The sequence below is a fragment of the Prunus persica genome, chromosome G3, assembly GCF_000346465.2.
Source record: "Prunus persica cultivar Lovell chromosome G3, Prunus_persica_NCBIv2, whole genome shotgun sequence".
Classification (NCBI taxonomy): domain Eukaryota; kingdom Viridiplantae; phylum Streptophyta; class Magnoliopsida; order Rosales; family Rosaceae; genus Prunus; species Prunus persica.
Window position 1 is genome coordinate 8,618,778 of NC_034011.1, and position 10,063 is coordinate 8,628,840.

The 10,063-nt window shown below is 34.8% G+C and overlaps 1 protein-coding gene across 1 annotated transcript; it reads left to right on the plus strand.

The window, feature by feature from the left end:
- LOC18783058 (ACT domain-containing protein ACR11) lies at window positions 1,778-5,924 on the plus strand. Its single transcript, XM_007217726.2, has 10 exons — window positions 1,778-2,216; window positions 3,043-3,100; window positions 3,196-3,333; window positions 3,474-3,568; window positions 4,066-4,150; window positions 4,258-4,317; window positions 4,738-4,793; window positions 5,005-5,110; window positions 5,254-5,322; window positions 5,665-5,924. The coding sequence occupies exons 1-10, from the start codon at window positions 2,062-2,064 to the stop codon at window positions 5,725-5,727; spliced, it is 885 nt and encodes a 294-aa protein (XP_007217788.2). The 5' UTR covers window positions 1,778-2,061; the 3' UTR covers window positions 5,728-5,924.

Consider the following 10,063-nt stretch of genomic DNA (forward strand, 5'->3'; position numbering starts at 1 on the left):
ACAGAAATGGAAGTTCAGCCTTCCTTTGTCTTTCTAAAGTTGATTTTTCCCTTTTGAGTTTTGTAAAAGGCACTTCTGCCTAAAAACAGTTTACTATCTTATCATTTATTCTGGCCAGAATTACCAGTTTTGTACTGTGAAAAATTATAAAGTCTTCACCAGTCTGAGGCAAGAAAAAAACTTACTTGGGAGATATTCCTCACTCAAATTCACAATCGCTTGTCTAGAAATCAGTAACTCGGGGCGCAAGTTATCCATTTTTAAGAAGTCTGTTAGAATTTTTATTACTAGCAGTGGCACGCTCGCACACTAAAGAAAGTTGACTTGTTGACCAGTCAATGGTTTTCAAGGCAATGAAGAACTTTACCCTTCCATCACAGGAGCAAACACAAAACGGGAGAACAATTCCGACATAAAAATCGCAAGCTTGCAAAAGTTAGGCATAGACCATAACACACCTCAACACACAAAACTACAACTGCAAACTACAATTTTTAAACTCTCACAAGTAGAGACTACAAACACCCAACAAACTCAAAAATAGTTGATGCACTTATTACAAACTAAAACATCATGAGCACAATTTGTCCATGTAGGTTGATTTATTTACAAATCATGCCACTACATCTTTAGTTGGTTGCTAATAGTTTTCAATCACCAAATTAAGGCAAATGAATAATACCTCACTGCACATTTATGTTTCCACTCCCATAAATAATGGGCTACAATCAATCTACCTCAAATATTCTCTCCTAACCTCCTAGGGTTAGGTAAATTCATACTAGGTACATAATAGTTAATGTACCTATAAAAGTTGGGTAGGTAAATTATTTTCACAAAATAACTACGATATACCCATAATAGGTAAATTATAAGTTATATTATTGCATAATAGTCAATTATTACGTAAATTATATCCAAATGCGTTATAAAAGTTGGGTATATTATTTGAATAATAAGTAAATTCACACTAGATACATTATTTTTCATAATAGAAGTAATAGGTACGTTATTTTTTCAACATAAAAATATATGTATGCTATTATATTTTTAAAACAATAATATAATAGATAATTAATCAAGTTTATTTCATAAATAAATTTTAAAATAATATTTTCTTATTAAATAAACCAATTAGGTATATTAAATATGAATTTATTGTTAAATTTTAAAAAGTTTCCAAATTAATTTGTACATCCATTTGGAGATCTTTTCAAATTCAACATGTGCCATTAGTTACAATCCAATTTAAATATTTCTATATTGGTTCCTATATTAATATACAAAATATAATAATGGCTTAGTTTGGGGTATTTTGGGAATTAAAAAAGTACAATAAATTTGATTTTGTGCTTGATTAGGTAACTTGTCGAGTTTGATCCTAGTCATCAGATTTTATTTAGGATAAAAAAAAATTTATACAAACAAAAATAAAAAACTGAGTTGTAGTTAAGTCAAACTAAATTTACTATAAAATAAAATAGGATGCAGATGTGCATGTGACTCTACTACTTCATGAGAGAGAGAGAGAGAGAGAGAGAGAGAGAGAGAGAGGAGTGTAAGCATAAGATGGACACACAGGAAGCACAATCTTAAAATCTTAATTCTTGACCAAACGCGTCGCTGTTGTTGACACCTACCAGGTAATGCAGTTGGACTCCTTGAAAACAAATATCTAAAAAAGAAAGTTACCGGATGAGATGATGAATGGACGTTGGGGAAAATTTCCTATGACAGGATAATTTGGTTTTTCTGATTTATTTTTAAATTGAAAATAAAGGGAAAATGGGGACGAAAACAAAGAACGAAGGAGAAGTAAGCAAAGCAAGATAAAGCAGTTACCTCTTCCTATATCGAATGGCGCATATTACGATGTGTATTGGTCCCCAGTTGTTTCTTCTTCTTCTTCTTCTTGTCCGAACCCATTTTCCACATTTCCATTTCTTCTCCAAATTTACCATGCTTTCTGATTTGGGTTCATTCTAGTTCCTCTTATTTATCTCCTTCTTCTATCCATTTGCATTTCCTTTTCATTCTGGTTTGTTAATTTTTAAGCTCAAAATGGCTGTGGCTATGGCTTCTTGCAGTCTTGGGGTTAACTTGGGTAGTAACTGTAGTTTGAAAAAACCCCTTGCAATTCCATTACAAACTGGGGCTACAGTAGAAGGGTCCTTTGGGTTTGGTTCTAAAAGCTTCTTCATTGTTCAGAAGGGAAGGTATGGTATATATGCTCACTGTTTTATTGGAATTTATTGATTTGTTATTTTCTTTGATGGGCATGTCTTGCTTTCTTATCTGGTTTTCAGAATTTGATTATTTTACATAGAAAGTGATCAAACGCTTTGAGATTTTGACATTATGGGTCCACTGCCTTTCCTATTCTGGTTATAGAATTCTTTGGTTCCTGTTTCTTGGGTTGTTTTTGTTTGGTGTTTATCTCATTTGAAGTCTCTAATACTCTGAAGTCTGAATGATATTTGCTCAACGATGCTATTGTTCTTGGGTTAATTGTAATTTCTGGGATTCTGCTTATGCTGAATTGTCGTTTGATGCTTCTCTGCAATTTTTTCCTGTATTGGTCCAAAAAAGAAGTCTTAATAAGTTAATCAACTTGTATATTGTGGTTAAAAAGAATTCCTGAATATGCAGTCTTTTTTATATGAGCTTGCCATTAGTATGAGCTTTGCAGTCAATATTAACTCATTTTATAAGAGTTTGTTATAAGAGTTTGTTCAGTGTGTGACTGTAAATATCATCATGTATTTGGTACTTGAGGTTGGAATTATCAGATATTGTCTGAGCTCTCTGAATCTACCAGCTCTTGAACCTTTGAGTCCAAGGCCTTGATTGTGGCTTGAATTCAAGCCACAAGGAGAGCTGATAGATTTTTGGTAGTAGTGTTTAGTACATTTAAAAATCCTGTATTGGCATCTTACAGTTAGATTAAGTTACCTTAGCTGAATATTCTTGATATATGCAAGCATTAAATTGGGGTCTTGCATCTATTCTTTATCTTTTAAAAGTATGCCGAATCTTTGGCAGATTGTTATCTTCATCAACTTCAACTACTCCACGAGCCTCTTCTGCTACAGCTGTGGAGGTAGTTAATAAATTTGAGTTTGTAATCAGTAATATTTGAATATTAACTTGCTGAATACCTCATTTTTGTACTGGGTGTTTGATGTCAAAAAATAGGGTGGTAAACCTGATGGAAGTCAAAGTGAAACTGACAAGATCCCAATTCCCAAAGTTATTATTGATCAAGACTCTGACCCAAATGCAACTGTGGTGGAGATAACATTTGGAGACCGGCTGGGGGCTCTTCTTGATACTGTATAGAGCATTACTCACTGCTTCCAACAATAGTGTTTGTCTATTATTTTGCTCCTGCATAGATGTTTAAATATTTTGAATGATCTGTCTTAGTGTCTATGTCTGAACATATAATTCAACTTTCATTAACTGGGTCTCAGATGAGTGCGCTTAGGAACCTTGGCCTGAATGTTGTCAAGGCCAATGTCTATTTGGATTCTTCTGGAAAGCACAACAAGTTTGCCATCACCAGAGCGTGAGTATGCTTTACAGATAGATGACCGCGTGGCCTTGTATTAAGTATAGTTTTGGGTTGTTTCTATGCTAGTGTTAATACTTGTCAATTTGCAATTGATTGCAATGATCTCTTTTCTGCTTGTTCTGCTTCTCTGTCGGGCTTTAATTTTCTTTTCCTTGTTGTGCATAGATACTTCCATACTTGTGGTATTATAGATTGCTGATTAGATTTATGTACTGCCAAAGTGCTGACTTCAGTTCAGATATGATATATTATATCATCGTTTTCTTTACTAAAGAGGTTCTATATGATGAAGTTCGTCCTTATTTCATGTGTTTCTAATGCAAAGTTATGGCACCTAAAAAGTAGGGGGAAGCAGTATTCCTTTAATGCCAGTAAAAATTTAGCTTCTCAATTAAATCTTAAACCTGCGATTATGGTGAGCTTAACGGATCTGTCCTTCCAATAGCTGCTGCATACACATTTATTGATTCGATGGTGGGGTTTGTTTGCAGTGATACTGGTAGGAAAGTAGAAGATCCAGAATTGCTTGAGGCTATTCGTTTGACAATTATAAATAATCTGATAGAGTATCATCCGGTATTCTTTCTTAACCATTTCAATTTGTTCTTGAGATAGTAATTGTTGTAATCTGTTTAGAATTTCCACCGTTGTAGCTTTCTTAGTCAATCAAATTTGTGGTCCAGGAATCAAGTTCCCAGTTAGCGATGGGAGCAGCGTTTGGAATTGTTCCGCCACCAGAACAGGTTCTTGAACTTAATTATTTTAATTTGCACAAAGTTTGGGTAGTTGAGGCTTCATGTAGGTACCATGCATCTGTGCACTCGCAGTTTCCAAAAATACAGCGCAAATTTTTCATGTTCTAGCATGCACACATAATGCATGTGTTTCTTGTTTTGAGATTTCTCATTTGAAATTCATTCCATAAGCATTGCCTTTTCCAATTCTAGTCATTCTGGAGAATAATTCACTTCTCTGCTTCATGAGTAGCTATTCCCTAGTTATTTGATCATTGAGAATAACTATTCTTGCCACTCCCTCTCAATTTTGTTCACTTTTAAGGTAAGGTATTGGCTTGAAATTTGATCACGGTCACATCTTTAACTTCCAAAGAGCATTACATCCCACAATTTTGTCCCGATTCAAACTCGTTTTTAATTCCTCAGGTTGATGTGGATGTGGCAACCCACATAAGCATCAGTGATGATGGCCCCAACCGAAGGTAATGTGCATCATTCTTTCTTGATAGGATGGGCTTTTGTAAACCAGCGGCCATTTCCCATACGCCAAAATTGTTGGTGCTGCAGGCCCACACCAGCCTTTAACTGTTATGCATGACTGACATCCTGTTCTAACTAATCTGGTCTGCTAATGATTATTTTTGGTTATTACATTTGTCTGTCTTCATTTATTCTAATATTAGATTTCTGCAGTTTGCTTTATGTGGAATCAGCTGATCGCCCTGGATTACTGGTGGATCTTGTAAAGACTGTAACTGACATTGATGTTGCTGTAGAATCAGGAGAATTCGACACTGAGGTATGGTCTTGTCTCACTTACCATTGCAGCTTCAATTTTTATTTCTCTTTTTTTCCTTCTCTAGTATCCAAGTTTGTTGAGCTCATCTCTACTCTTTCTTTGTGGTAATGAAGTTCATTTCTTATTATTGTCTTTGGATTTAGGGGTTGTTGGCCAAGGCAAAGTTTCACGTTAGCTACAGGGGTAAACCTCTCATCAAGCCTCTCCAGCAGGTAACCTAGCATTATGGCAATGTTAGAGCATCGGATTTCATATATATTAGCGGTTGATGTGGTCAAAGCTAAACTGTTTTCCAGTTTTCTGAGAGAGTTCAATCGTCCACCAACTTTACCATTTTGATTAATTTGAAATAGATGCCTCCCATACTGACAGCCTTTATTTCCTGAAAGAACACAAAATTGTAGATACTATAGTTGATTCTGTTATGAATGATAAGATTATGACTGAGACTGCTGAGTTGAGCCTACCCTTGTAGTCAATCTCATTGCAGATAGGGCCTGCTCTTCCCATTATGCCTCAATACTGACTGTTCAATTTGCTACCAATTTTTGCAGGTTCTTGCTAACAGTTTGCGGTATTACTTGAGGCGACCAATGACTGAGGAGGGGAGTTTTTGAGCCATGTAGACTACATTTTCATGAAGTATACTTGGAATTTCTTCAACGAAGCTAAGCGAAGTTGCAACCTTTTTATTCTGTTGAAGAAAATAGGGACAAAAAATAAAAAAAGATGTAAGAGTCGGGAAATGTAATCAAATGTAGAATATTATTGTCCAAATTCTTGTAATAATATCATAGTTACCCTTCTTCCTTTAGCCACTTGCTTTGTTTTGCTTTCTGCAATAAATATAGAATAGAGGGCAAGAGCCTAATAGTAATAGCAGAGTAAAACATGCGAATAAAGTGACCAACTCATGCTTTTCTTATGAAGTATAGAGTACCTGGATCCCGAGCCTTTGCATTTAACAATTGTGCATTTATTGATCGTTTCAATAATCTAACGACTTACGGTATGACAAGTCAAACTCAATTTAACGGCTAAGTTAACACTATTAAGTCTATATAAATTTTTTTTTTTGGTAACTAAGTCTATATAAAATTAAAAAGCTAAAAACAACCAATTAAAATAAAAAATAAAAACCACCGACAGCCACTCTACACCCACAAGCAGGAGTAGTACCTCTTCCCTCTTTACCGCCAGCCAACCTCCCCTCTTCTCCCTCCCTCTCTTTCTCTCTCTGCCCTCTTTCTCTCTTTACCCCATCATGCTGAATTGAATTTGAGCAATCACGTGCTGGTATGGGATAGAGGCAACAAAGTGGTGCATCGTCCCCTTGTCTATCCTAATGCACCACAATCACCAACCGCAACACCAAATTTGAAACCCATCGGTAAAGCATCAACCTCTCAAAACCAAAATTGAAGAGGAGGAGGGATGTTGGTTGGTAGTTGATTGAATTAATAGGAAAGACAGAAAGTGGGGGAGAGAGAGGAGGGGAGGTTGGTTGGTGGTGAGAGGAGGAGGGAGTTGCCTGTTGGGTTAAGGGGTCGGCAATGTTGTTGTCGGGATATTGGGTGGTTGACCGATAGGTTTTTTTATGTTTAAAAAAAGGCTTAAATGTCGAAATGGTCCCTGTGTTCTACCTTATCGGCCAATTTAGTCCCTGTGTTATTAATTTGGCCAATTTAGTCCCTGTGTTTATATATGTTAACAAATTTGATCCTTTCTGTCAAAATTATGTTAAAACCTATAAATAAATAAAAATATTTAAAATTAATTTAAAAATATGTAATTAATTATAAAGATTTAAACTCAAATAATAATAATGCTAAAATGATTAAAAGCCACACAACCTCAACCTCAAATGGTCTCGATTCCTGTAGAAAAAAAAAAATTCTTAGTTGAATTGATGCCTACTCTTTTCTTGCTGCAATTTTACTCTTTTCTTGGTGCAATTTTTCTTCTCTCTTATGTTTAAGATTTTCTCATACTCTACCCTTCATCTCTCTCTCCTCTTCGATCCATTGGCCTGAATATCGTTGACTTTTGTTGCAGCGAGGATGATCAATTGGCAGTAGAGCCATCAAGGTTACGATGACCGACCATGAAGATCTTCGTGATTTGTCAGAGAGGAAGCCAAGAGAGAGAGAGAGAGAGAGAGAGAGAGAGAGAGAGAGAGAGAGAGAGAGAGTTGTTGTGGTTAGGTGGGGTTGGAATGGTGGTGAGGGTGGCTATGGTTTGGGGTTGGAGTGGTGGTGGTGAGGGTGGCTGGGTTTGGGAGGTGGTTGAGGTGTGTGCGCTTTCGGGAAGGTGAAATTTTTAAAAAAAAAATTTCCATTTTCAGATTGAATTTAAAATTTTATAATCAATTACAGTTTTTATTTTAATTAATTTTAAATATTTTATATTTTATATTTTGAAGGGAATGGACCACATTGACTAACATATACAAACACAAGGACCAAATTGGCCAAATTGATAACACAGGGACTAAATTGGCCTATGAGATAAAACACAGGGACCATTTTAACATTTAAGTCTTAAAAAAAAATAATATTAGAGAGATTAATAATTGGAGTTTGACGTGTCATATTACAGGTCGTTAAATTTTTATAATGATTGAGATGTAACAAAATGTGGATAAATGCATGATTGTTCAATTATTAAAGATTATAAAGGAAAACTTCTTTGATTTGCTTATTAGCAAGAGTGTTACTATTTCCACTCACTTGTTCTATTTTCCCACCCACCTTATCTTCCTACCCACCATATAAATTTTAAGAAACACAATCTTATTTTTCCACCCACCAATATTCCTAAAATACTCTTTTAATTATTACCTCATTTCCTCTCTCGTTTATTCTCTCTGACACCCACACATCTCTTTCTCATTTTTGCTGTATCTTATTTTCCATCTCACATGCTCCATGTTCAAAGTCCACGTTACTACAACCAGAATATTCATCTCCCTGAAAAAATAAAACAAACAATAGTAAGTAATACAACAGTAAAACGATAAAAGAAGCAACATCACATCACGAAATTTGATGACAATGGCTGGTTAGCAGGCAAAAGATGACTAGCCCTTGAAACCAAAACATGGCTCGCGCTCCCCAATTTCTGAACATACCCAGCAACCTCTTTACCCACCTTCCAAACTTTCTGGTCCGCTGAAAAGAAACTTGTTCATCCTCAGGTTTTCATATTTTTAATTTGTTTAAGGAAAAAAAAAAAATTCAAAGTCCAAGAAATACTCATCTCCCAATGCTTTAAGTAATCGTAAAGATCTTAGAAATTCTGTTCAAATAGGATTTCCTTACTTTTTCGCCAAAATTATTCTCTTCAACATCCATTCTCTTGTTATTTTCTTATTCATAAACAATTTGATTGAATGAATAGAAAAGAGAAGAAAATTATTTCATAATTGAGTTATGAGCACTGAAAAATCATAAGAGGAATCATAGCTTTCTTTTGTTTTTTTTTCTTTCTGTCAAACGATAGGGTTACGTGAGAACAGAAGTCTGCATCTTTTCTTTTTGTTTTTTTTTCTCTTTCTTTTTCCTTAAGTCCTTTCAAGTCATTTTACAATAAGGTTAAATTTGTCTTTAAAAGTTTAAAGATAAGGTGGGTGGGAAAATATGACAGATTGGTGGAAATAGCAGCACTCTTAGCAAAAGTTATATAATAACAAAAAGGCTTTTTATCACAAAACGTTTCTAACTTTTGCGAAACTATCATATTGCATCCTTAAAGTTTTTTTGTATCACTCATGGTCCCTAACATTAATATAGGTGCTCTTAAATAGTTCATCTGTCAAAAAAACTGTTAAATTCAGGGATATAATCGTCAAATCAATCAAAAATTATAATATATATATATATATATATATAAATCTAGAAACCTGTAACCATAACCAGGATCGGGAAATACAAAAAATCAAGAAATTTGGAACATCCGTCGCAATTGGCCAAAGCCCAAGGCATATATAAGTCTAAAGTTGATCTGGAAATTTGACTTTTAGTGACGAAAAATCTTAAGAACACTATCGCAGAAAATGTTTAGCCGCGAAAAATCTGATGAACATCTGTCGCTAAAAACTTTTGGTGACAAAAAATCTTCAAATTTCTAGGCAAAATAGCAGCTGATTTTTTATAGTTCAATATGTTTATGTTATTCCCTTCCATTTTCAATGCTTACCTTTAGTTTTCCAACAAGAAATGGAGGGAAATGGTTCCATAGTGTGCATCTTGTTCAGTTGATTTTCTTTTTCTTCTCTTTGTCTCACATTTTACAAGAACATGTGAGTTTTCTCCCAATGTTTCAGTTTCATAAGAGGCAGGTCCTTCCTCTCTACCATTACTAGGCTTCCTTACCTGGCCAGCAGAACATATGCTCAACATCCACTGTAGTAAACGTCTCCTACTTCCATCATCTGCTTTTGGAGCAACTCCCATCATTTCTTTTTCTCTCAACTAAACTAACCTATAAATTCATTAATGGTTGAAGAGGTGAAAATGGATTGATTTGACGATTATATCCCTGGATTTAACAATTTTTTTTATACAATGACTATTTAAGAGCACCCATATTAACGTTAGGGACCAGGAGTGATACGAAAAAATTTTAAAGATGCAATCTGATAGTTTCGTAAACATTAGGGACGTTTTGTGATAAAAAGCCTAACAAAAATATATATTGTTGAGATTTCCCAATTTAATACATAAGAGCAAGCCCAATGGTGAGCTTTAAATGAGGCTTTCAATGTGATGGATGAAGCCTCAGTTAGAGCTCTAATGAAATCTTTTGGACTCTAGCTCATAATGCGTGTTTCAAAAAGAGAAACTTTCATGTAATAGAGATAACACCTTTTGCTATCTCTAGCTAATAACGCAATGACACGTCTGATAATTTTTCTACATGTCATTGTGTTATTGGCCAGGAATAGCAACACAT

Coding starts and splice junctions, on each gene's coding strand:
- LOC18783058 (XM_007217726.2), top strand. CDS start 2,062: ATGGCTGTGGCTATGGCTTCTTGCAGTCTTGGGGTTAACTTGGGTAGT. Junction 3,101..3,195: donor CTTCTGCTACAGCTGTGGAG/GTAGTTAATAAA, acceptor GTCAAAAAATAG/GGTGGTAAACCTGATGGAAG. Junction 3,334..3,473: donor TGGGGGCTCTTCTTGATACT/GTATAGAGCATT, acceptor ACTGGGTCTCAG/ATGAGTGCGCTTAGGAACCT.